This window comes from Symphodus melops, assembly GCF_947650265.1.
Source record: "Symphodus melops genome assembly, chromosome: 7".
NCBI classification, from domain to species: Eukaryota; Metazoa; Chordata; class Actinopteri; order Labriformes; family Labridae; genus Symphodus; species Symphodus melops.
This window is the reverse complement of record NC_136697.1, coordinates 20,601,794-20,629,792: the sequence shown is the minus strand read 5'-3', so window position 1 is coordinate 20,629,792 and position 27,999 is coordinate 20,601,794. Positions and strand designations below refer to the sequence as shown.

Here is a 27,999-nt window from a genome sequence, read left to right as displayed (position 1 = left end):
TCGATTTAGAATAATTGATCAAGAATTGTTATATATCGAAAATCGATTCTGAATCATGTCATGACCAAAGAATCGAAATTGAATCCAATCGTGAGATACCGAAAGTTTCCCAGCCCTACACTGAAGTGTTGGACCAGAAAAAATCCATTTAGAGGTTTAGTAAATTAAAAAAAATCATATGTTTTTTCTTATGAATAGTTAGTATCGTATAACAAAACAGTGATGTTTCTTATCAAAACTCTTTTTTTATTACTGTGTTTTTCTTCCTACACAGGCCAACTCTTACCAGATCCAGGATACAATAGAAATACAGTTATTAAATTTAAAAAACAAAAATCCAATGTTAAATTCACAGCTGAAGTGCTTGATTTTACATTACAGTGCATTATTTGTGGTCTATGAAGACCAGAGCTACATATAAATAGAACAGAGATGCACAATGCTGCCTTTCTCTTAACCACTGCCATGAAGAAACTGCAGACAAACACATGAATGTTAAGACACTGTTTCTGTTACAATTTAAAACCATAGTCTTGCTCTACAGTACCATTTAAGGCAGTAACCATGACATCATGGCATCTTGTTGTGCATCTCTTATAATCAGCTGTGTGAAATAGAATTGGTATCAAACAACACCATGAAGAAAAATTAAAAGGGGGAAAAAGAGGAAAGAACATTGAAATACTGTTTCAGAGATGGCTCATCAAAGCATATAACAAATCTAACACACAACTTTTTTTTTATCATCACACACCACAATAAATACATTCACTCTTGTCCAATGAATCTTCATGGTTGAAAAGTCTAGCAGCAAGTTAATTGTTGAAGATGATACTGAGATAAGACCAGTCCTGCACATACTTAACATGACTTTCTGATCTGTGCAGCACACAACATTTAGAAAAGTCAAGCTTGATTTACATAATGTATCCAAGCAAACATATCCACTGTCTCCACAGTTGTCCTGATAAAATTCCTAAACATTTGATCATTTTTGTGGTCCAACCTGTAAGGGCATCCTTCAAAAATCATCTTCATGCAAACTCAGGGACAGCTCTGTCTTTAGTTTGGTTTCATCCTTACAGTGTCACCCCAACCTCTGTACAAATTTGGCACCAGGCATTCTTTCAGTTTTGCATTTGTTTTGAGCAGCCACTCACTAATACACTGATACACTGCATCCTGATGCAACATTTCCACAATCATTCACCAGTGCTCTGCTCATTATTGTCTGCTCAGTGCTCACAGATGTTTTTTATAATTAATTCCATCAGTGAATTGAGCATTTGCCTCTGATGTTTTGCCTAATGTTTCACAACAAGTTTCTGTCATTGAAAATGTCCTAAAATCAAACTGTAGAGATGTTGCTGCTAGAAGGAGGCCTCCTGAGCCCCCCACGGGCTCGAATTGTGATCTGTGTGATGCTTTGCTTGGCAGGGGCGAGATGGTTTTGATTGCGACACTTCCATAACCATCTGCGCAACTCTGTTTGGACCTGCAGACAAACAAGTATATATTACAACTATACTACAGTGTCAGGGGGGACATGGTCATAATTCAAGTAACACATTAGCTACTGTTGGTTTTTTCTTGCTGAGCTTGACATCAGAGAATAGATGGCAGTCATGTGGATATAGTAAATGCATACTGATCAACTTGTTTAATGGCAGACTTGAGATTCCTCCTTTTTTAACTTCCTTAATCTTGTTTTGTAGGTTATTTGTCTGTTCACCTACCTCTCCATTCATGAAGCAGTAAAGCATTGCAACCACAAAACCCTGCAACACAGACAGACATTGACACTGTTTTAAAATATGTATAAATATCACTTTGCAATGTTGTATTCTTACTTTGTACTTACATTTTAACACTTTATCTTTGGTTAAATTTTAGTATACCTGCATTGTCATTCTTTTACTGCTCTGTGTTCCTTTGAATTGCTCCCCAGGGACAAATAACGTTTTTTTAATTGAACCATTCAATCATATGAAACTCATTGAAAAATAATCAAGACATTCTGACGAAATGAAAAGTCTAAGGATAAAAGTAAACATGTTTTATGACTGCTTTTGAATTTTCATTTCATTGATGAGATATAATATAAAACATTTAATTTCACAGTTTCAAAAGACTGTCAGGCTTTTCTTGTGTCAGGCTCTCTCCAGTCTGCCTTTCAGGAACTTTTTATCTAATGCAAATTAAATGATCCTCCTTTTAAGGTTTCTTCAGAAAGAACATGAAGTGATTTTTTTTACTTGCCAAACTCAAACAACACAGTTGCTTCAGAGTGTTTTGGAGTACACTTGCAAATATTCACCCTTACTAGCCTATGATGGAAGTCCATTTAATATTATTTTTAGCAATACGACTTGTCCACTTGATACTAAATAATGACTGAGTGCACTATAACTGCTTCAGTCTCTTCTATCCACATGTGATCTTTGGTAACTTTAATGACCTCTTTCTTAATTAAGCGTGTAATTGTGGAGACTTGATGTTCTGTGCTTGTTCTCTTCGATGATCTATACCTGAAAGGATCCCAGCCCCAGCTCGATGTAGAGTCTCGCTGCCACTCCAGTGGTCTCAGGCAAAAAGGCAAACACTGTGTAGTGCATCCCAAACAGAGGGATGAGGAACAGGGTGGATTTAGCTAACCTCCTAAAGAAACAATTAACAGAGGAATGAAAGAGGAAAAAATAGTCATAATTCCACATCATATAAAGACCCAACTATTAAGTTATTTGAAGGATAAAGCCCCTTTTTCTGAAGCTTCTAAATTTAGCTTGTGACAAAGTAAAAGCAAATGTTTCCCAGGATAAGAATTGTTCAGATCTTGTCCCATGAGAAATATCTGTAATTTGGTTTTCATCTGTATTCTTTTAGTAATTTGAATTGAGTAGAGTCTCTATTTAGAAATTGTGACGTAGCATAAAACTGTGCACCAATCGGATTTTGGGCTTTTTTAATCAAAATGTTAGGGCTGTTGTGCTTTGCTTCCTGGCCAGTGTCATTCAAGCATGATTAAACCACAGTCTCACAGTCTAGTTTAAGCAAACCAGATAAGTTCTTTGAGCATTGAATTCTAAAAAGAATAATAATTACTGAGTTTTTCAAACGTACCATCTTAAAAACAAAAATTCACAAATGCAGTAAATATAGCCTTTCAGAGTTTATGAAATTCAGCTTTATCAGTGTCAGGTTAATGATGCTCTAGCATGAGTTCAGTCAGAAAGACTATAAATGTGTTTGAATGTGTATAAACAGGTCACATGTTATGCTATGCCTTCACGGTCAGGTCTATCTCATCCATCCCTCTCACTCACATTTACGCTGTCAATCTCTCGAGGTGTCATTTTCTTGAGCTGTCATTGGGAAATCGGCTGTCTCGTCAGCGGTACCCATCTAACCAATTACAGAGCATTCCCTTCGTCATTGTCAGACTATCAACATTCTGATACCCTTTTTAAATATGATTTTGTCTCTGTCTTAGTTCATTCATGCCGACGTTTCATGCGACCCTTCATCTCCCCATCACAGAACCATCAGCCATGAATTCTTCACTCATCCGGTCTCAACAAGTCAGGAGCTTCACCACCACCAGTGTCTGGACTCCATGGGGGGGGATTTATTCTGTCGACACTCAGAATTGACATTTTACAAACACATCAACCACCCCATAGAGTCCAAGCGCCGAAGACCTTCTGTCAAGTCGCATTTCTGTGTTATCTGTTGTACTAAATCCTTTTCTTGTCTCTCCTGATTGAAATCAGCCTTGGAGTTTTAAATGCCAGACAACAAACTCCATTATTCTGCAAGGTGTAATCAGACTTAGACTGTATGTAGCAGATATCAAAACTCTCAAACTGACCTTTAAAACAACATCGTCATCAGGCCAATCAGAGGATCAGATTACAAATGTCAAAACACAAAAATATGACGCATTTTCCTCTAAACTTAGTCTCAATCAGATATCTCAAAAAAGCGTAAATGTTTTGTTTTTTTTACTGCGGTGCCTTTACATCATTACATTATATTGCCAGTTTAAAGAAAGACAAATCCACCTCTGTTATACATCCCACAGACAACACCACTAACACTGAAGTAACCCGATTTGTGTCCAAAATGTCCTGAAGATGGATTAATTATTGGAGCCTTTTGAATGATCCAGATCACAAAACATAATCTATCACAGAGCAATAAAAAGCCTCAGTCTAATCCTAATAAAGATGTCTGCACATGTTTGTGTCCTCTGATGATAATATCAGTTTCAAAGTATCTCATGTAAGACACAAACACAGTCATCCGAATATTCTTAATACCAAAAAATACTCACTCTGATCAGTAATTACATCACGGCTAAGCTTCTAAAAAAAAAAAAAAACGAGATTATTTTCAAGCCTATAATTGGATTGTGTTTGTCTTTTGTCACAGCTGGGATTGCTGCTTTTGTGTGAACTTCACAGATCCGTCTGAATCAGATTGGATTTTTGAGTGACGAAGGGATGAAGCCTTTGAAAGATCAACAGCCACTGAAGTGATGGAACAATCCTGTCACACTCCTCGTGATGACAAAATATCTATTTCTGGTATCCAGGTGCTATTTTTAATGTGCTGCACTCATTCTGTATTAATACAGCTGAGCAGGAATCTGCACCAAAAACCACATTTGAAACGAAGGGAAAGATTTGTTCCCAGTGTAGAGTCATAGACGTGTTTTTCTCTCTATTAAACTGAGGAAGGGAGAAGCATTTGATTTACTTTCTATCATTATGGTAATCTCAAAAGAGAAACAGCTATCACTCAGTTTGGCCTACATTTTGAACAGTATCTTCATCACTTAGAAGAAGCAGCCTGTTTCCAAATGTATTGTTCTTTATTTCATGTAATCTCACATTTATTCGTATAGGGACACAAACTTCTGCATTAACAGCCTAAGCTCATTTGCAATTCCCGTCCCTAGATGGGCCTTTAAAATACAGATGCACACAAAAATAACAGGAGCAAACAGGGACTACAATAAAAAGACAGATCAGTACATGACACTATAGAGTCTTTCTTTGTGGGGGATTTTTTTCACCTTCTTATTTATCTCCATGTAATGATTTTCTATAAATAGTTAATGCCATGCTATGCTCCTCTGTAGCTGCAGTGAAGCGCTGCTGTTCTTTAAACTGCTTGTTAACATCAATATATATAACCAACGACCTTAATGCACAGAGTATCATCATGTGACGGGTCTACAGTAGCATCTTAGATTGTCATGCTGACATTTCAACATTGACACACAAACTTTACCTGTCCTGATTTGATTGACAGTAGTTGTATATTGAAGTGGACGCCCTGCACACAGCACTGTCGTGTATGACATGTATATCTTGTTGCAGGTGTGGGCAAGAAACATCATGTTTACAGCAAATTTGACAATTCACCACACACAAGCATGCTAAATGCTGTCTTCTTTTTATTACAAACTCCAACAAACGATGTGTTTCGGCTGCATGGATCCATCAGGAAGGCTTAATATACTCAGATTTTTTCATTTAATTACAGTGCTGTAATGGATCAATTAATATTGTGGCTTATCAGAGAAATTAAAGTGAAAGTCGGAGCATCACCAGGGTTATTGAACTCAATTACATGTTGGACTTAAACGTCCGTCAAAGTGTAATCTATCAAAAAGGCGTTTTGTCATACTGTTCATATTCAGGCAGTGCTCTCTTTTCGAAGCTCTGAATTCTTTGAAGAAAACTAGTTGTAGAACCTCACACGTACCTTTGTAAGGTCCTGTGTCCGCAGGCAGACATGAAAGGGAAAAAAACTACCAAAGGAAGAACGACCAAAGTGTTGCCTCCAGTTTTTCACTTCCTTGAATTTAATTTGAAATCTTTCCCACACCTGAACCTTTCTTTGTTTGAGATTCAGACTTTTTGTGTTTTTACTTATTAATAATAATAACTGGTAATGAATAATAATACATCAATATTAGGGGTAATACATGAAAAATCATGCCTAATTCAATACATTTGTAAGATTTATTTTTTGATGGTTTAGTTGAGAGACAGGACAGTGGAGTTGGAAATCACGGGACAGACTAACCACTAAGCCACGACAGTCATAGTTTAATATTTAAATAAAAATAGAAAGGAAAGTGGAGTCATATGAACGTCCATACGTGGGACCTGTTTGTTCTACTCTCGCCTGCATTAGCTGATTGGCATTGGCTGCTTTCTTCAACCTTCGCAATCAGTGGTCCCTTTATCTTCCTGCTTCCTGCTGTGAAGCAACATCTAATCTCCTTGTCAGGAGTACAAGGCAGCTTTTAAAGCCTGGCACTTCTGACTTGTAGTTCTGCTGCTACAAAACTATTCCCCTCTTTTTCTCCAAATCTTTCATTGTGTTGCAGTTTTTTATGGTCGATGAATTACAGAAATCTAACATCTGTGTATTTGGTTCTTTGAGAGCTCTTTCAAAGACAACTGATTGATCTGATTGTAAAGCTAACTTTGTAAACATTGTTAAGGTTTCAAGGTTTTAATGGTTGCATGTTTCTCTGTAGAACTTTAAGGTCCCGTTGTTTTAGTAGCTTGTGACTCACATGAAATGTCCGGTGTCATTGTTTCCTGTCATGGCTGAAGATTTGAGCTTTTGAACCAGAATCCGGATCACATTGATGAAGATGACGATGTTAACCTGATAAAAAAACGTGTTTCATTACCCAAGAGGTATCGATAAAACGCTCAGAAATTTGATGGACAAATAAGACCACTACAATGCATTTACATAAATAAAGACTTCAATTCAGTTTGAGTGATTTGCAGTCGACTAATCTTTAAACTTCTCTGGAGAAGAGATGGTCCAAGCATGAATTGATATATTCCTTTGTCGTTAGCAAACCACTTTTCTGACATAAACAAGCAGTGTCTTTTTAAAACACGTAATTATTTTCATAACTATTAACAAGACTTTGACTTCTTTAAAAACATAAACCCAGAGAGGCAGTTTACCTGATCTTAACTCACCAGCAGAGACGCTGTTATCGGCCCTTTAATAATCCACCAAATAGCAACATTTTCCGTGTCATCCCAGCAACTGAAAAAGAACAGAAAATGTAACAATCCAATCAAAGTACAAACACAGTTGAAAAACTACGACTCGTACTTCTGTCGTTCAACACTGTTTGCCTTACCCGCTGTCGTCAAAGAAAAATCTCGTCAACACCCAGAGTATAAGAACTGTTGACGGGAGTCCTATAAAAGAAGAGCAGAGGTTCATTGTTATGCATTGCGTGTCTGCCTGGTTAAATCACATCGCATGTTTTCATAAAAAAAATGTCTTCAAGCATGCACCGTGTTTATCAAATAATCCATTTCCTGTCTGCACCTCCATGTTTAAAGAAGAAAAAGATTCAAAGAAGGCAGCAGGTGAGAGAGTCAGATATAGTGTAAGCTGGAAAGACTCTGATAAATTACATCAGAGCCACTCAGCATGCTCAGTAAACAAGACAGACAAAGAAACGCACAAACATAAACCACCAGGTTGTAAAATCCTCTCAGGATTGAGATTTAGATTTTACTTAGACATCAGTCCATAACACCACTGCTGTTTTTACAGCATGCATTACAACAGCCTAAGGTCGTACTTTGTCACCTTGCATGGATGTAGAAACGTTTTAACTCCTCTCCTCTTATTTCTTGAGTTTTTTTAACAATCAGCATGAAAAACCTGTATATGCTGCAGCTGCACTGACCACATGTCCTTCCTTTGGTCAGTGGAATAGGTTATACAGAAGTTCAAGTTTAGGATTAAGAACAGGGATGAGACGCTAGAATACATTATGTTACAGGAAAGCAATAACCAAACTAATACAAGAAAAAAGGGGTCAGATTTTAATGGGTAGACACATTTTTTCCCTTCTACTAACAATTCTTATAAGGGTTTGTTGTTGAAGAAATTGAAAGACAAATGATGTTAATTCAAATTTGCGACAGGGTGTTTAATGTACAAAAACATGAACAAGGCTGATGTGGTGATGAAAATCCTCCTCTGCCTTCTGAACCCTTTTTCTCTTTTGTGCATGTTATAAATAAATTGATGGATCCCATTTCTGGGACCAAAGCACCTCCACGCTTGGCCAGGTCTACAGTGTGGATATCAAAGATGTGCTCTTTTTCTTGTGTGCAGCCATGTAAGCATGAAACTGCTGTGATGTAACTTTTCTACGGGGACTGGCTTTTTTTTTTCTTTTCTCCCCATTACCTACAACATTAAGGCACAGCTGCAGCAGATTCAGAAGTCAGACTAATCAAAAAACTGGAAGGTCAGATTAATTAAAAAGACAGGCAATCTGATGTGTATGCAGATTAAAAATACATGATAATCGTTAAGCCTGAAACAAGAGAAAGATGATGTTCCAGCTGCCATTGTTTTTAATTACGCAAGAGTTTTACTCAGTTAGTAAAATATCTGCTGCAGACAACAGACAGGACATGCTGGATCGATCTTAACCACTAAAAACTGTCTCAAATTTTAGAGCAAAACTCCCTTAAAAACTCAGCTTTTTGGGTTGCTGGTTGCACAGTGGTTCGTGCATGCACCTCATGTTTACGGAGGCTATAGTCCTCCATGCGGGCAGCCCAGGTTTGACTCCGATCTGTGGCTACTTTCCCACGCCATGTCCAACTATCTCTCTCCCTGCTCTATCCACAGTCCTAACTCTCCAACAAAGACACAAAAAGTACATCTCTATGCTTTAGAAACAATTACTTCAACAGCAAACCATGCAGGCCAAAGAAGCAGACTATTAATCAGTTAACTGGGCAAAGCATTTAAGGCACCTAAACATCCAGAGAGAGTTCAAGAACCAAAAATGAGGCCAACATCACAGAGTGCAGCTGTAATCACAAAATGCTTGAACAAGACAAAAGTGTTTCTGAGAATGAATCAATGTCGAAAATTGGATTTCCCCATCAATGTGAATGTATCATGTGGTAAGAGGTGGAATTAAAAAACATAAATGATTCAAATGTCATTCAGAGTACTGTAATCAAAGAGCAACACAAACAAAAAGCTCAGATTACCATGTGAATCACAACCTTTCTCACCTCAAGTGTGTTCAAAGCCTCACAAAGAACAGTTAGTATACTCTCGTGTAGTTTTGTTCAGATGAATGAGGTGTCAGCACTTAACCAGCCACCCATATGCTCAAGCTAAAACATTCATTTATTCTACTTTATTGATGTACTGTAGGTCCCTTTTTAGTTCCTGTGACATCGATCCAGATCACAGAATGCAAACGGATTTAAGAGGTGCTTGCATATAAAGTAAATAAAAAGATCTATTTGGATGTTGTGACAAACCAATGGACTTAGACTGGTCAGAAACAGAGTTTTTAGACATTTAGTTGTTTGGTGTGAATAGCTGCTGACACTGCAGTGCTCACATTTGCAGAATGACAAGAGTTACATTCAGCACTGAGCTTATTAACAACATTAGAACAGAAATAGGGCACTTTCTCACTTTTAATGAAGCTTCTAACATACTGTGTTTTATCACATCCATATGTAACTGCATGCAGACCCGAGCATGTATACTGTACTAAATACAAAAAACTAGGGACATGACTTGGAAATTAGAAATAGCTATTACCGGTATACTCTTTTTGCAGCACATCAGTTTCCTGCGTTGTATTGAAACTATGTTAAATTGCATTGTCCCTATTAAATAAATAAATTCAAAATATAAGTATTAACAAGTAAATATACAACATTTCGGTGTGAAAGGTAAAGGACACTCCTTTAATAAAAATTACTGTATAGCATAATGTGATAATGAAGTTAATAAAAATACATAAATTGTAAAGGATAATGAATGTAATTACAACTGATTTTAAACAAAATTGAACTTGGTAATATCAAAAAAGTCAAAGTAACATTTCACCTTGGAATATGTGTAATGTTAATATTGTTCATGGTCTATGACATAGAAAACATATTGATCATGATCATTTCTCATCGAACTTCACTGGCTCCCTGTACATCGCATCGACTACAAAAACCTCCTCCTCACCTACAAAGCTCTTCACCACCTAGCCCCCACTTACCTCTGCGACCTCCTCCATCACTACAGCCCCTCACGCACCCTCCGCTCAACCTCTGCTGGACTGCTAGACATCCCCACACCACGCCTCAGTACCATGGGTGCCCGAGCCTTCAGCTGCTCGGCACCCAGACTTTGGAACTCCCTCCCCCCCCACATAAGACAGTCAGAGTCCATCTCCACCTTTAAATCCCAACTCAAAACCCACCTGTTTAAACTGGCATACTCACTGTAACTGGTCACTTCACACTACACCTGTCTTTTGTTTGTTTTATGTTTGGTTTTAACCTAATGTACTGCTTTTATCCACTGTAAGGCGACCTTGGGTGGCTTGAAAGGCGCCATTAAATAAAATGTATTATTATTATTATGATAATGCACACAATATAGATCGATATTAAAAGTAATATTGCACATGAGTTGTGAAGTTTCATGAAGAAGTCTTGGTGGTTTCTATGGCTAAAGCTATTTTGTGGTTTAAAAGTTGTTTCCACAGTTTGGATTTACATAATTCAAACAAGTGTGTAAGTGTAGCGGGAAGGAGGTTATGCATGTACACATCCTAGTCTCTCCTGATCGAGCCTTCCTCGTACAACCCTTTTCAGAAATTCTACTTACCCCATCCAATAAGGATGTACCACCAGAAGTACTTCCTCTGAGAGACGAAGGTCAGGGCCAGCAGCGTCTGCAGATACATGCCCTCCACCAGCAGCCAGAAGTAATTGGCCAGAATGCTGAATTGGAAGAAAGCCACAGCAGACTTGCACGCTGCCTAGAGAGGACAAAGCAGAATTTAGTAGCTAATTATCCAGGAGTTGTACGCTAACATTTAACTCACACAGATGTTAAGAAAATCGTGTTCACTCGTACAATCTTTTTTCCATTCTGCATTAGCCACGTGTTACTCCTTTCTTTGACTCGTCCCTCAAATCAACACTAACTCAATCACACAAATGTGGAGGTCTGCTGTACAACAGGAACATCATTGGCTAATGAGCGTGCTCACTGTGGACACTGAGCAGTGGTCCAGATTCTCATCAGCAAACAGCACAGTGTCTTTGATGAAAACAGCGCTTGCTCTCAGGACGAAGGAGGAGAACAGGTTGACGTGGATGTAATTTCTTGTGCAGCGAAACTTCCTGAAAGAGACAGAAAAAAAACAACGTAAAAAGGATACTACACGTACACAAATATATACAAAACAGCACTCATTTCCATTTTGTCAGCTTTTAATGCAGAGTTATGTTAAAGATCCACTTGCACTTTAACTAAGTAGCCCTTTCTGTGTGTGTGTGTGTGTGTGTGTGTGTGTGTGTGTGTGTGTGTGTGTGTGTGTGTGTGTGTGTGTGTGTGTGTGTGTGTGTGTGTGTGTGTGTGTGTGTGTGTGTGTGTGTGTGTGTGTGTGTGTGTGTGTGTGCGTGGCAAGTTAGAAAACTCTACAGAGCGTCCCAGGCGGTGTGAAGGTGTGAGGAACATGAACATTGTTCTGTTTGTGTAAGTCATTCCAGGTGTGTTTGTTCACCACCTTTATTTGCCTCGATGAAGGTTTATTCTCTGATGGGCCCACTGCCCAACAGAACTGAAGTATTGCTTAATATGTTAATTATGTAATCTGAAACTTGTTTTGCCCCTAGTTGTTGTCTATGTTTTTGCCCTGTGCGTATGTGTGTATCTCGGACAGTGTGTTCTTCGCTGGTCTTACCTGAAGGCTGTGAACACCACAATGGCTGTAATAAGGGAGATAAGTGAGGTGGCATAGCCCACAGTGTACACCTGTCTGAACGTAGAGAGGTAACTCGTCTGGAGAGAGAAAACAGAGTGGGTAAATCCTTCCACATGAATGAATAAATAAATGCTTGGCTGAACTCACTTACATCACCTTACTACAATCTATGTACGTTTTTGACTTTAGCAACATTACAGCAAGCAAGCTTTGTCTACTGCACACTGCAGTGTAAGCATATAACCCTTTCATCTATGGATTCAATTTATAGATGACAGTATTCTCAATTATTATTGACCAGTGTGGCTCCAGTTGAGACAGTATTATATTAAGCAACAGAAGAGTAAAGGAAGCCTTAATGGAGTACAAAAGAAGACAGAATGATTAAGCTTCATTGATTGGTCTGATTACAACGTGCTCACCTCAGTTTCAGGCTCGTTGTCGTCACTGAACGCACAGGCCTCCTCGTAGTGGGGATACATTTCAGACCAGCCGCCATCTGTACAGTTTCTGTAAACATGGCCTGTGAGGGAAATGTGGCGTTGTTCAACCATCACAAAGATTTCACAGAAAATCCCCAAATAATTCAGAAATCAAAACAATTTGCTAATTGTTTGCCCATAAATGCCAATTGCAGCTGCATGGATCTAGAAAGTTGTCATTCCTTCACATTTGAATGGCTTCACTGGCATTTCCTCTATGGACACTCCATCAGTTCATCCAGTCAGAAAACATTTAAGGCTTTTACGTTATGTTGTCAGTTCTTGAAAATGTCCATTTGATAGCAGAAGGTATCAAGAGACGGTTGTGAGTTTCATGTCTTCCTGCGTTGGGGTGTTCGGGGGATTCTAACGTCCTAATGTGTTCGGCACAGGTAGACCATTTGGTAAAAAAAAATACAAACACACAAACACAGCGAGAAATACATAGCAATGGATTTTTCTCTGTTCCATCTGACAGCTCCGCCTGGTCTAACGGAGTGATCTGCAATTCAGATCATAATGAGCCACAATTTCCGTCAAAGTTTAGAGGAAGAAACCTTAATGAGCCTGGCCCCACTTCCCATAATGATAATAATGATGATGATGATGATGATGATGATGATGATGATGATGATCATTATGACAATCTTATAAGACAACGGGAAAACCAGTCCTGTGTTGTTTATTTCAAAGTCTTCCTGTAAACGGGAAGACAAATGTACCAAGATGGGGGGTTTTTTTCATTTTTAAGCACTCGCTCTCCAATAAACACTACAATGTCACCAACTATTGGTGAAAGATTATTTTACACACAAAACTTCATTATTTTCAACCATGGAATTATATTCCAGATTAAATTGGCAGCAACAAAGATGTTTGTCCAAAGAAATTATTCTAAAAAAAATGGACAACTCAACTCAAGATATGAAACCTCCTGAATAACAATACATTTTTATTTGCATGACCGTCATATTATATCACCAGAAAGAGTCTCTTCTGGTGACTTGACTGCAGTTTTGTCCAGATCCACAAATCCTACAACAGCCCGAGAAGACGTCAGACTGTGATGTTTGGAGCCTGCACACAACATTTCTTGTCATTTCTCCTGCCAGAAATTTCCCGGATCATATATAATCCTGCCAACTAACAAACATGAATATTTCATCACTGTGCTCCTTCATCAAAGAGTCTCCAGCTTGCAACAGCACTGCAGATTACACTTAGCTCAATTTAGTGGTAGAGTCACACTGCACCAGCTGAAAGCACGACTTGTGCATACTTAACTATTCTGGAAATGAAATGACTGTAGCTGAAGATACGTTTACTTTCTTAGTGACTGTTGGCTTTTGGAAAGACATGGGGACCAACCTTGATTGCTGGATAAATGCTGGAAGACTTCAGAGCAGGAAATGTTGACCACATGTCCTGCATTCGCTCTCTGCCAGCAACTGATGCCATCCCACTCTGTATTACATCCTGCAAACACAGATGAGAGGGTGAGCCAATGAGTCTGTTTCTAATCACCTGCTCCAAGCCCCTTTTAGTTCACACGTAAACATACAGTGCCTGAGTGAGAATTCAGATATTACAGAATGCACTTGCGAGAGATAAAAAAAAAAGAGATGACTTTATGTCTCTATGAAAGTGAAAGAGTCAAACATCACTACAATTTTGAAAGTGTAAGTTAAATATTTACATGTTTCAATATTTTTTGCTGAATATATCCCCTTTGGTTTCTCATGTTTCCCTTAGCCTGTGATTGAACTCACTAACGTATCAATATAAGTAAAGAAATGTTTCTTTTATGAAGCTAATTACAATGAAAATCAGAAAATTCATTGCAATACCTTTGTTTCTTCTTTTAAGACTGATCCAACCACCACATGTTAAACCCTCATCAGATCCCTGCTCCCCTGCTATATTAGTTAAGATTGGCTGGTTGAATATCGGACAAACACGTGCCAAATTGTGTTGAACAGGAACATCTGATTTCTTGGTCATTATCTAAAAAAAATCACACAAAGAAAAGGTTCACAGAGCTCAAAATGCTGAGGATTTAATTAAAAACGGCGTTCTCTAATCCATCTCAACTTTAAGTGGCTCTTGACCTCGAGCAGGCAGAGCAACCTACTCAAAGATACACATCCTTAGTTGAATTTAATGCTGAAATGAACATGATTCTTACCACTTGGATAATTAGATCCTATGTTCACTCGCACTTACTGTCTGCTCTGGTCTACATCATTTCCTCAGAGAAAATATCTTTAGTTTTCCCCACTGCACACTTGAGTACTTTGTAGCATCTCATCATGCAGGCTAAAAGTGGCTGCTTAGAATTAATGCACTTTTTTTTTTTATTCAATGCTAAAATATGAGTTAAGAGGGTTTAGGAAGGTGCATTTTGTCAAACTGTATTTGCAAGATTTACATTAGAAAGACTTTAACTAAAATCATCTATTGTACAAGTTCTTGCAGATTATCAACAAAATAGGAACATAAATCATTCTTAAGCGGTAACGTCACATACAGCATCAATTATCTGGGTTTCTTCGTTTTTCCCCAGACCTTTTAAAAACCTCAGGATTCTATCAGGTAAACAAATCAATCGAGTCAACATACATCCTGGCTTCTATTCATGCCTTCAGGCTTTGTTGGGGGGGTGCCTTCCACACGCTATGTTCATGTGTCTGGAAATGGGATTTCTGGCCAAAGTTCAACGCCCTCAATGGATCAATTGTTATTCGGATGACCTTTTAGTAATTCATGTTGCGTGTGTGTGTGCACGTGTGCGTGTTTTGCTCAGGGGCTCTACCCATTCAGAGCAGACACTATGCTGCCAAGGGAGGGCTGTCGCTAGAAAACCACTATGATTGTCTCCATGCATATACCTTCCTTGAGTTGGCTTCTTTTATATCTCATCCCTGTAGAGTTTATCCTGTCAGGAAGTTCTGTGTCTGGGTCACACTCAAATCAGAAGATCTGTCTGCTGGACTGAAAGTATCACACGGAAACAGGAGACATTGTCAAATTCTCCCAGTTCTAAAAGACTCCTAAAAGTGGGCTTTTCTTTCTTTTTTGGATATGTTTTTAGTTTTTTCCACAAAAGAGTTCCAGTCTGTCAATCACGTTGGATCCTAAAAGAAATCCCTTTTCACACAGACACTCTGCACTTTCCTATATGAACGAGCCCAGCATTTCTGAACACTTTAAATCTCCTAACGTTTCATTCAGCATCATCATACTGTAAAATACATAAATGTACTTCTGCAGCCCTGTGATTGACTGGCAACCAGTCCATGGTGCACTCCATCTCTCGCCCAAAGCGGTACTGATAATGGACACAATGTGAGTGTGTTTGTGGATGATCAAAAGAACATTTTCTGCAGCCTGTATTCACAGTCCCATAATCTGCTTAAACAGACTGACATTATTTTTTTGTCGTAAATCTGTCTAAATTTCTCTAAGGAAAAGACGACTTAGTGCAGTACTATATGCATCAGTCAAGTGCTTGACATTTTAAAGTGCTCATGACATGCCCTGCAAATTTCAAAAGGTATTAAAAAGAACAAGTTTCTCACATCACCTTGCATTTCCTGCTGCTATTTACATGGGACTTCAAAGATTATTCTCACTTCAAGCCTTTATTGGCATAAATTTTAATCACAACAAGCAGACAAGGAAGGTAAAAAGTAAAGAATAAAACGTTTCTGTAATGATCTAGTATTATGTAGCCAAAATCCAGAACAAAATACAAAGCATTATCATTATCTACTGTCCGGAAAACCTGGGTTTACATCCCCTTTTTTAGTCAATATTAAGCTTTTGCATTATGTCACAGCCAACAGCCAGGTTTTTTTCCCAGTTACTGTTCTTCATTTTTAGAAAAATCTGGGATCTTTCTGTACGTGATATATGATGGATAATTCCATATGTTTGAAGTCATGTTCTCAGGAAGCAAGTAGACAGGTTTGACAAAGCCCCTAACTCTGAAACACATTCATCATTGTGATAAAACCACCGTGTATTGGGGAATGTCGACAGCGGTTTTAAATCCTTTAACACAGTCAATACAAGAAGCAATTGTTCCCAAAGCTAAAGAGAGACCAAAAGTCCAATATATTTTCAGACAAAACCTCTCCTCTGCAAATGGGTTTCCACTGCTCCGACACTACACATTTTAAGAAAAATGAAAATCTTTCAAGGAGCCCAGCGGGCTATTATTTAATTTTTTTTTACATTTTTCATGTAAAATTATTACAGTTCTGCAAACAGAAGCAACATCTTCATCTGCATAAAGAAAAGACGCCCGGCAAGGAGAGGAAAAATACTGCTTCTTCAAAGCAGGCATCAGATAAATCTGTCCACAACACACAAGCACTTGTTAACCTTTCACATGCATCTTTTTAAGTATGTCTACTGACACGACCAAAAACTAACAAAAAGATATATACATAATGTCTCCTTTTAAATAAATTGAAATGATGTAAACCGGTCTCTTACTCTATCGGTAATGTAAGGTAAGCAATGACAGGAGCCCATAGACCCACCAACAAATCCATTTTGTTTCGCTGCTATTTTTTCATCGAGTAACCTTTGAGTAACCTTCCTTTAGCCTTGGAGAAGGGTGGGAGGTAGAGGTTAAAGTCAGGATATGGTCATCATTTTTCAATACCAGAAGAAGGATGTGTAGTAACCAGGCTTTTCCTTTATTCATCACTTTGATATGTAGTAGATGTTATATCATGCTGTTGCTGGTAAATCTACTCCTAGGATGGTTCGTATTTCTTTTTGAATCCCTTTCCAAAATGATTTCAGTTTGGGGCTGTCCCTAAAAATGTGAATACGATCTTCAACCTCTTTACAATTCCTCCAGCATACATTTGTCATACTTCTGTCATGTTTTAACATTATAAACAGTCTCTTGAACTATCTATATACCGTAAATTCCGTACTATTGAGCGCACCTGGATATAAGCCGCACCGGCTAAAAATAAGTAAATAAATGTATTTGTACATATATAAGCCGCACTTGATTATAAGCCGCAGGTGTCCACGCTATAACAAGAGCTATTTACACAGACCTAGGCTACCGGTAACATCCGCAAATACTGTAGCGTCCGTACGGACGTTAAAGGACGGCGAGAGCGTTCAAATAATAACTTTTAATAACCCGATCACTGTCGGCCGTGACCACGCCGTTTACAGCAGAGAGCAACACATAACTTGCCGTAACAATCCAACTCTCTCCCCCAGCGTTCTCTCATACAGCCACTCAACACGTTCTCGCTGGTGCATTCACTGACTCTCCACATAATCGGAATTATGAACACATTATCAACTACTGACTTTACAACATGAACCGTTACAATACGAAGCCTAGCCGACGGTGTCTGTAACACGGCTGATGAAAAAGATGACCGTAATATATTTCACAAGAAAAAGTCCATCCATTCACTGCCTCAGAATGACTTCATTACTCACTTCCTCAGTCTCTGTTGTCGCTGTCAGTGTCATCTTAACGTGCAGCAGCTCTGTTAGCTTCTTTGACAGCCAGGTCGATCGCCTTTAACTTGAAAGCTGCATCATATGTATTTCTCCGTGTGTTTTCCATGATGAGGGTGCGTGCATGAAGCGCAAAATGACTGATATTAAGATCCGACGTGACGAAGTCAAATGTTTTTGCGGCAGAAGCTCATTGTCCCCCATAAAAAATCCATGCATTAGCCGCACCGGAGTAGAAGCCGCAGTGCTCGAAGTGTGAGAAAAAAGTAGAGGCTTATAGTCCGGAATTTACGGTAGTTATCTTAGACCCCATTTTGCACACATCCTCCCACTTTTTTTCCTCAATGTCCACATTCATGTACAGCTCCCAGTTTTCTTTCACTTTCACAGAATCTCCTGAGTCTAGTTCCTCTATTCAGATTAAAGCTCCCTTAATCCTAACTCTGGATGTACAACCCTCTAATTCTATTTAAAAAATCTATATGAAAACCCATTCTTTTCAGTGTTTGTTCCAGAAAAAGCCAATATATGCGATCGAATGCGTCCAGAAGCATCAAGGTTTTAACAGACTGTCTAGCTGCAGAGATTATAGTTAAGGTTCTCCTGATGTTATTCAATTCATCCACAGTGGACTAATAGGCCTATATGAGGCACATTTTGTTGAGTCTTTCCCTTCTTTTTGGATGACAGAAATTATGGTTTCAGACCATGTTTTTTGGAGGATCTTTCTCCTCAAGAGCATAAATAAATACCTTTTGCAGAAGAGGTGTGACCTCCTCTCTAAACTGTTTATAAAATTCTCCTGGGAACCCATCTGCACCTATTGATTTGGCATTTGTTATCACTTCTCGAATTTCCTCCTCTGTAATCAGGTCTCTCATTGTTTTTTGACTCACTTTCAGACAGATTGGAAAATTTAATTTTACCCAAGAAGGTTTTAATATTCTCCTCTTTATTATTTATCTCTGCAGAATCATACATGCCTTGAAAAGGCTTCTGCTATATCTTTAGGACGAGATGATGCTTGTTTGGAGGAAGGTTTTACCTTTACTGTTACCTGATTCATAGTATCTCTGATTCAAGAATCGTAATGCACCTTTTGCCTTATATCTCAACAGTGTCATTTAACTATTTTCTGGATTGATTGAGTAACTTCAGCCCACTGATTTTTTTAATCAAAAATAAACACAATCCTCTTGCTGGTAGAAATTGGATCCTCACTCATCACTCAGCAGGATGTCGATGAACAACATTTCATGCTGAGGTTGTCATATATATTTCATCATGTTTATTCAGCCATTAATATTATATTTCTTTTTTGGAGTCAGGTTAAATTTTAATGTCATCAGCACAGTTAAGCACTACAATAAAGAAATTGCCCAATTTATATATAGTTTGTAATATTTTCTGCCTTGAAATATCTAAGAAACACAACATGTAGTAACTGATATCATTGAAGTATTTTGTCAAGTAGTGAATTATTATTTAATAAGATTTAATAAATATTTAGCACTAACAAATCCTGAATATTTTACTAATTACTGTTGCATTTGAGTGCCTGTCTTCCGGTGTAGACAGGAAACCCCAGATGATTTGTCTATCATGGGCCTATCCTCATATGTGGTTTAAGAAATCAGAGCTATTATTTTTAGCCTGCTTCAGGTAACGTGATGCTTAAAGGCTGGCTAAGTCCGAATCACACTAAATCCGTATCGTTAATTGGAACCAGACATGAGAAGCCTAATCAGGAGACTTGTGCATACCTGTTCTACAAAAATAAAAAAAGGGAGCAGCATGGATCACAGAAATTGTGATTCTCGCTGTGATTATAAATGGCGAATTTAAAGGAATGAGCTACATTTTTACCCAACTTGAACAGCAAACCATCATGGAGGAATAAAAACTTCAAGAGCATAATAACAGCCAAACCAAACACCTTGGCATCAGCAAAGGCAAGACAAGTAGCTTAGCAAGTGATAGCCGAAAAGTTATGTGTAACTACTGCAGGAGCTGTATCGACTACTGCAGAGACGTCTGATATGAATTATGCAGGTTGTTCTAAATTTTGGTTGAGGAAACTTAATCTAAAAGTCACATGAAAACAAGAAATATATCTAAATTAGCTTATTTTTTACAGCCCAAGCACTGTAGCATCTTCGTCATTCACTTCCTTAGTGTAAAAGACTGACAGGTGTCTTAGTGCTTGATTTGCTAATTATGCTGAATTCGATCAATGACACAACTGCAGTGTTACATCATCCCAATAAGCTAACTTCGCATGTCTAAGCTAAATAAATGATCCGGTTTGCTTAACATTCTCCAGTAAAAAAAGAAAAAAAGTTAATTAAGTTAACTGTTTGAAATGCTAGTTCAGTTATCCTGTTAAAAGCATTTCTTTCATGTGTTAGCATCAAGCTAACACATTTTTGCCTTTATTTGTCGATACAGTAGGAAATTTAGATGGGGGGGGGGGGGGGGATTTAGTTTATAGTTTAATCTATAAACTAAACTAACCTAAACACAAGGCCTGCTGCTTTTGGGTCTTAACACAATAAGTCCTGAATTTCCCTCGGGATCAATAAAGTATCTATCTATCTATCTATCTATCTATCTATCTATCTAAAATAATCCAATCAAGTGGTCTAAATAAAGTCATGTCACCTCCAATTTACCCCTGGAATACAACACTTGGGCAGAGGAGTGTGCGCAACTATTCATGGAGCTCCTGGGAGTTGGATGATTCACACCAGCGTCTCCTTTGATGCTTTCAGACAGAAGCTGCAGCGGAAGATCCAGGAGGGGCAGACGCATCATTTAGGATGCACTTTCAGTTCTCAGGTCTCTCATTTCACTGAGCGTAACACAATAGGTTGTGGTCTCACATGTAGTAAATGAGCAGTGGGGAACTAGGTGACTCATCAATTCAATTCAATTAAAATTTGTCCCCGGGGGGCAATTCATGCAAAGTATTGCACACATCCTGTTTTATGTGGTTGTTTTTCATAGGTCATAATTTTAAGTATGTTTAGCATTCAGCTTTGAAGCACATGATTAAAACTATTGCTACAGCTCATTTAGTATAAATTAAGCATACTATGATAGTATGTAGAGGTATGACTAATTGACAGTTATTGGACCTTCATTTCAAATTTAAGTTGCTCTAATAGGTTGGTCATGCTTTATCTTCAGAGCCCAAAGCAGAAAAAAATCCTCCAGTCTGCACAACAAAATAACTTTACAGTATACAGTAAATTACAGTATGTTTCTGTTTGTTTTGAGAAACAGCACACATGCAAAGCTTGGAAATTAGATTTTTCTGGGTAGTCATAGCAGTGTGAAAATAAAGTATAAAATATGTAATGATATATATTTTGTTCTGGGACCACATGAAGGGACTGGTGTAGTTATTTTCCAGGAGGTACAGTTAGTGCTGGAGTTTGAATTTCAATTTGAATTTAAGTCAGGCTTATCAATCTTTTTTTTTTTTTTTCAAAATGTGTGGCTCCACATTGCGTAACGCTTCTGGATTCCTGAATTGAATAAAACTAATACAATATCTACAGGGCATATTGACTGTATTCATAATGGCAATATGGTCGAATCATATTTCCAAACCCTGAGCAGAAGCCTGGAAAAATAATTGGCATGCTGTCAACAGTGACCAAAATGAATATGCGTTGTGTGTGTGTGTGTGTGTGTGTGTGTGTGTGGGTGTGTGTGTGTGTGTTTGTGTGTGTGTGTGTGTGTGTGTGTGTGTGTGTGTGTGGGTGTGTGTGTGGTGTGTGTGTGTGTGTGTGTGTGTGTGTGTGTGTGTGTGTGTGTGTGTGTGTGTGTGTGTGTGTGAGAGCTTGTGTCCATCATCACAAAGCTGCAATTAATTACTCACAAACACAACAATGCTCCCTGTCAAAGGCATATTGTAAGGGACAAATCCATGTGGATACCAACAGTAACCAGTATGGTAGTGAAGTGTTTGAAAAACAAAAGATGCTTAGTTGCCAGTTGTTAATTATTCAATAAAAACATTTCTAACACGTCTTTTTTTCGCAAAGAGAAACAGCTACAGTATTTTCATGTTATAGACATATTCTTGTGGCATATTCTTGGACTCTTTCAACAAAAAGAAGGAAAGATGACAGTAGACCTGATATTTTGACTGAACATGTTGGACAAAAGACAAACCTGTAGGTCTGGATTAGACTCATGTTGGAGAAGCCAACAAGCCAGCAGCAGATTAAGCCATAAATGTAAAAAAAAAAAAGCAGGGAACGTATAGTGAAAGTTCACAGTTTCAAGGAAAAAGATCCCAATATGGAATGAAAATGTGTTAAAATTGCTGCTTGCCTGGAGAGCTGATGCTCACTGACATTAGGAATAAGGACAGCCCCATATTCTGACAAGTTGACAGTAGGTGGGCTGACATAGACAATAATGGATGTGGGTGTCTTGAAGTGCATCTCGTGCTGTCTTTGTGTATTATCATTAATTTAATGGAGAAAACACAGCAAAGCTGGTTTTTAATAGTTTATTTTTCTCTTGTGACACAAGAAATGTAAAAATATGTGGCTTTGTTTATCTCATGTATTGTGGAAGAGTAGCGGTAAAATTAAAGATTTAACATCTACTTTGCCTTTTTGCTGACATATTGAGCCGTTCACACACATACAGTACGTTCACATACTGATGGCAGATGTCCTCTGCAAAGTGCCAGCCTCATCTTATCACAATCAAACATAATCATAATCACACAACAATGGCTAAGCCCTTTGGAGAAATTTAGGGCTCAGTATCTTTCCCAAGAATCCCTTGCTGGACATCCTGCCCTCCCTCTATGCCTGCAGGATTCTAGTGATTTGGTTCCTATTGAACCGGAGGCATTGCTATACATTTTTCATTTTCAGCCTTTGACTTAAATCCTCTTGTTCCTGTAGCCAATGATATAATACAATAAAATATACAATTATATTTCCTTTAGTCTCAGCTGTACTTATGCTTTTTAAAGGTTTATTTTTGGGCTTTTTAGCCTTTAATGGACAGAACAGTGGATAGAGTCAGAAAGTAGAGGGAGAGACATGCGGTAAAGTTGCCACAGGTCAGAAGCGAACCCAGGTCGCCCGCACAAGGATTGTAGCCTCGATACATGGGAACCGGCGCTCCTAAACTGTACTTATGCTTTAAGTGCACCTTATAGCGAGATGTCCTCAGACTTTTATACCAGTCACAGTCGAGACTCCAAAATCCACAAGCTAACTTGCTTCCACTCTTAGTCATCTGTCCCACAGTACATAACAGTCCTGCTTACACTCTTTCCTGCCAGATTATTAGCTTTATTTAATTGTAACACAGCTTTTGATAAAGGTAACCCTGAAGGCTCTTTTTTAAAAAGTCCTTTCCACTGATGTGGACTAAAGATGACTATCTTTAAGACGGTTTCCATTAGGCTGTTTGTAGGATTGCTTACGGATTGATTTCAAGCAAGCACCAACACGTTTTATTGGTCGTCAAGAAGTGGATAACATGTTACTAAAGCAGGGGGTCCCTGCTCAAAGATAATTAAATTTCAAATATCAACATACAGAATCCTCATTCCTCATTCATGTACGTAACAAAAGCCACACTGACTGCAGCTAAAAACCATAAATTATAAAACATATACTTGCGTTCGGGCGTCATCACAAAGGGGATTTCAAACTGCCATGGGGAGAAAACCATAAAGTAAAATTCCCTGATGTGTCGAACAGTTTGAATCCTCAATTAACAGTCATGCCACAAGGGTTGATGAATAATTTCAATTATTTCCTTTCAAAAAAGAGAAAAGGTTCTTACGTTGGCCTTTTTCAACAGATGGCTCCAGAGGAGCCTATACATTTAGCTGCTTGAATGTCACCTCATCAAGGATTAACAACTACTTGAGAAATTACTTTGGACACAGAGTTACTCCTTCCAGACCACCCCTGAGGGAAGAACCTGATGTCTTCATTTATTAAGCAGCTTCCATTCATTAGACTCCAAAGGAGATTGTAATGTCTTTCGGAAATATATTTTTTATGCTAATGGCTATCTTTTTTGGCCAAAACGTGAACATTAATAATTATTGTTTGTGTGACAGCTAGGCAGTAAACCAAAGACAGAAAGTAGCTAGTTGAGATTTGACCAAAAACAATACATTTTACTGCTGAGATGACATCTCAGTGGCAATACACAAATATAAAAACTCTGCATGGCTCTCTAGCTCTGCATTAAAACATGACACCTGCATGGTTGGCATCACACTGATGGATTCACAAACACACCTACTCCGACAGCGAAACTCATCAGCGTACATTTATCTTTGTAATGAGCAGAGGACGACGACTTAGCTCCAAAGCGTTGTAGCGCTCCAGCTTTGGGAGTCGTCAGGGGAAATTAGGATCACATAAGTCTGGCGGAGGGGAGTCGCCAAAATGGTTTTAGTCTGGGGTGATTTCTGTCCCCAAGAGACGTCAGGTTCATTTTAAGATGAAGTCAATAACTCAGATATTTGAGGACACGGAAGGTGAAGCCTCAACAAGATATAAATCATCAGATCTTTAGGATGACAACGACACATATCAGGTTGTGACCGATTTCAGATGTAAAGATCAAACTGAGGAATAGTCTAGGGTATTTCAATACATTTTTAGACTGCGATCACATAACAAGTACCCTTGCAAGCATACAATGAATGTTGAATTAGTCTTTATGGACTCATGACATACAGGATTTCTGAAATTCACCATCTGTTAAACGTGCTTCAGTGGGATTTTTCTGTATATTATCTAATGTGTAGAGGTATGGCTTTGTGCTGTATTTGTTTTGTTATATATACTTATTATGGTCTCTCTGCTTCTATTTTCATTGCAGTTAAATGCAGGTGACCCTTCAACACCCAGAATCAGTTACATCTGATAAATCTAAGCCAGTTGCTCGCTTCCATCGCTGTAACCCCTGTTGGTTTGCCATTTGCCTGGCAAACCAAGGGCGTTCAAAACGCCTCTGTGGGGTTGCCTTACAACCACCTAACAAAAACAACCCATACCACTTGGGAATCCAAACTTACATACTGGCAGCTTTGTTGTTGACAGAGAGCCAGCACTTCAATATAGCATGTTTCCTTAATGTTATTTAATTCAGTAAATAACTTATATTTTGGGCCTATACTGGTGAATATTATGACCTTAATTTAAAGTCTTACCTAAGAAAACACATCTAAATTGTCATGCTTAAGCTGCATTAAATGATGATTTGCTGCTTTTCTTTGACTTACGATAATTTTGTGAATATTTCTGTTCAGGGACATCATCCTCTTCAACTCTGGGACTTTTTAAAATATATTTCTGACCTTTCAAAGACAAAACCAGTTATCAAATAATTACTTCTATTGTAGTAGAAATCAGACTTTAAAACAGAAAGCTAAAAAAAATCCTTAAAAGTTAAAGAGGTTAAAAGTTCAATCTTTGGTAGGATTTATTCAACTTTCATTACATTTGGGTGTTATCTGGTGACACAAAGACAGCTGGGCTTTCTGATAAATAAAAAACGATTTAATATTTTGACCTCTACCAGCCAGAAGTCATTTGAGTGTTTTGTCGACATATTACAGCTGGATTAAACTACTGTACAGAAGATGACATAGTGGTCCTTAGTTTGGAGAAATAGGTTAACAACAAAGCCCTGGACTGGTTTTATAACCACTGAAAAAAGCCCACTTAAAAAAAAAACATAATTTTAATTTAACCTTTCTATATGTTGAATATGTTCACCACTGTGTACTCTATGTTTTCTGAAACTGGACTTTTCTTATGCATACCATGTATTGTATTATTCAGATAAACTGATCAAAAAGTGTTGGTGTTAGCTAATCTGGAATGCTTCTTTGCCTCTCTAAGGGTTAAATATACTGTATGATTGTGTTGTCATGACAGTAAAGTGTGTCCTTGCAATACAAAAAATTGAGAAAGTATTCACAAAATACAACACTTAAAATAGGCTATTTTTATCAGGCCATTTCTATTAAGCACCCTCACTCGACAGAAATGTTCTATGTTCACCAATGGAACAACAATAATATTAAACCAAATAGCAAACAGAAGTTTTTTCTTGCCACTGTAACTGCTAAATGCAGCCAAGATCTGTGCTGATCGTGCAACAACACATTTGTTATAAATTGGTGCAATTAAATATTGATTGATTGAATATTAAACTTTACTTAGTTGAAGTACCTTAAAAAAATTGGGGGCACTAGTGATTAGTGCACATGCACAGAGGCTATAGTACTCAAAGTGGGGGGCCATGCAGTCCAACCTGTGACTCCTTTCCCGCATCTTTCCCCACTTTCTCTCTCTCCATGATTTTTTAATCTATCCAATGTCCTATCAGAAAAACAAAACCTTTAAAAAAACTGAAAATTAGGAGGATCAATACACCCCCATGGCTCCTTCTACCAACAGACTCGGATACTGTTTTTTTTTTCTTTTCAGAAGTCGTATGTAAAATTTGCCATAGATGCATTCTTATCTGTTCAGCAATATTTCAAAATAAGAGCAGGCCTACATGTTTCCCTTCATTCATATTTGTCCTATACGACAGAGGTAAAAGCTTGCTCATCTTACCCCATCCTCCCTTCATAATAGGCTACACTCTTTTATGTTACTTTCATCACATTGTTATATTTAAACAGATCAGAAGAGCCTTCAGAAAATTTCCCCAGCACCATTTCGCTTTTGATACGTTTTTTATGCGCTTTCATTCTCTCGGATTCTTATTTAGACTCTCAAACTTTAGCCTCCCCTTCGACTCTCAAACTTTTTAAGTTTAACCCACTCCCTTTGCTATCTCGCTTATTTAAAAAAAAACCTCTCAGAAGTGTTTGTGTGCAGAGAAACAGAGCAGCATTAGCACCATACAGTACTGTACAGTATATGTTTGACACATGAACCCACCACTTTGCTCCGTGTGGTTTTGCGCTTCGCTCCTCCTCGTCTGGCTGCACACCTCACGAGCCCGCAGGTGCTGCGAGACGATGGCGCAGTCAGGGTGAATCGCCACCGCCTGAAAAACATACAAACGAGATGACTTTGGTTATCTACACTGAAGCAGGCACATGCTGCACACACAAGACGACAGCCTGCAGTTCTTCTTTGCTGCCTGGTGGCACGAAGGAGTTACAACGATGAGTGAGTGGGAAGCAGCGGAGATAAAAGGGAAACCTAAATTACCATCAACTGACACCCCTCTCTGCATAAATCAATTTTTTGACTCTCGTGGTTAAGTTTATCAAGACAGGTTTCCACATTTTGTCATTCAGGCTTTACATTTTGCAGCTTTAATAAGAGTATTGATGAAGAGTAAACTCGTGCACTTTTGCAATATCCATGCACAAATCTTCTACAACAGACGGCTTGTGAATTAAGTATAGGCTCCTTGCAGAAAAATCAACGTTTTCCTTGATGAGTCTAATCTTGATTTTTTGCCAGACATGCAAGTAATAGATGCAGGTCGTTAATTAATGCCAGCAGCTTAATGAGGGCATTTGCAACCCGAGACAATTGTGCGCTCCAGCCAGGGTTGGACACAGGATAATACTGGTTTTAACTTTAATTTACAGATATCATTAGGCTGCAATTAAGTCAATCGATTACCTTATTGGGAGTGTTTCTTGCTTGCCCAAGCAAAAATGTTCAAATTCTTTTGCGATGATTTAAAAAAAAAAAAAAAGTTCACGAGTATTGTAGCAAAGACAATGAGCCTAGTTATCATAATAGAAATAATAAAAACATGTCACTCACTATATTCCTGCAAAGATGAACATAAAATATGAAAAGTATGAATTTGTCCTGGCGTCCTGATTGCCACTTGCAACATATGTCCATGTTCTTATCCGTCTTCTTTGGATTTGACATCAGAGGATAACGAAGATGATGGTTTGGGTGTAAATCCAAGTTAATTGTTCCTCTGAGTCTCTTCAAAGAGTCACTTTTTCCTTCGTCAAAGCTCCGGTGTGAGAATTCACCCAGTTAGCCTAAAATAGACGTCCTCCGCATGCGAGCTGCTGCAAACTTATGGGAGTGAAGACAGGAGCGTCTGTGACACATCTGTCTCTCTCTCTCTCTCTCTCTCTCTCTCTCTCTCTCTCTCTCTCTCTCTCTCTCTCTCTCTCTCTCTCTCTCTCTCTCTCTC

The 27,999-nt window shown here is 38.3% G+C and overlaps 1 protein-coding gene across 2 annotated transcripts; it reads right to left on the bottom strand.

Moving 5' to 3' along the window:
- Window positions 1-262: 262 nt before the first annotated feature.
- ghrhra (growth hormone releasing hormone receptor a) lies at window positions 263-27,999 on the bottom strand. Of its 2 annotated transcripts, XM_079348528.1 has the most exons (13): window positions 27,609-27,999; window positions 26,763-26,871; window positions 13,669-13,776; window positions 12,241-12,341; window positions 11,798-11,895; window positions 11,102-11,234; window positions 10,714-10,867; window positions 7,187-7,247; window positions 7,020-7,089; window positions 6,596-6,690; window positions 2,529-2,658; window positions 1,737-1,778; window positions 263-1,495 (listed from the first exon to the last, which is right to left on the bottom strand). In XM_079348528.1, exons 1-13 carry the CDS (start codon window positions 27,720-27,722, stop codon window positions 1,349-1,351), a joined length of 1,362 nt encoding a protein of 453 aa, XP_079204654.1. In that variant the 5' UTR covers window positions 27,723-27,999; the 3' UTR covers window positions 263-1,348. The 2 variants fall into 2 exon arrangements, with proteins under 2 accessions (XP_079204654.1, XP_079204653.1); XM_079348527.1 differs by having other exon boundaries at window positions 1,408-1,778.

Coding starts and splice junctions, on each gene's coding strand:
- ghrhra (XM_079348527.1), bottom strand. CDS start 27,722: ATGTCAAATCCAAAGAAGACGGATAAGAACATGGACATATGTTGCAAG. Junction 13,777..26,762: donor AAACCACACGGAGCAAAGTG/GTGGGTTCATGT, acceptor CTGTGTTTGCAG/GATGTAATACAGAGTGGGAT. Junction 12,342..13,668: donor GCATTTATCCAGCAATCAAG/GTTGGTCCCCAT, acceptor TTTCCCTCACAG/GCCATGTTTACAGAAACTGT.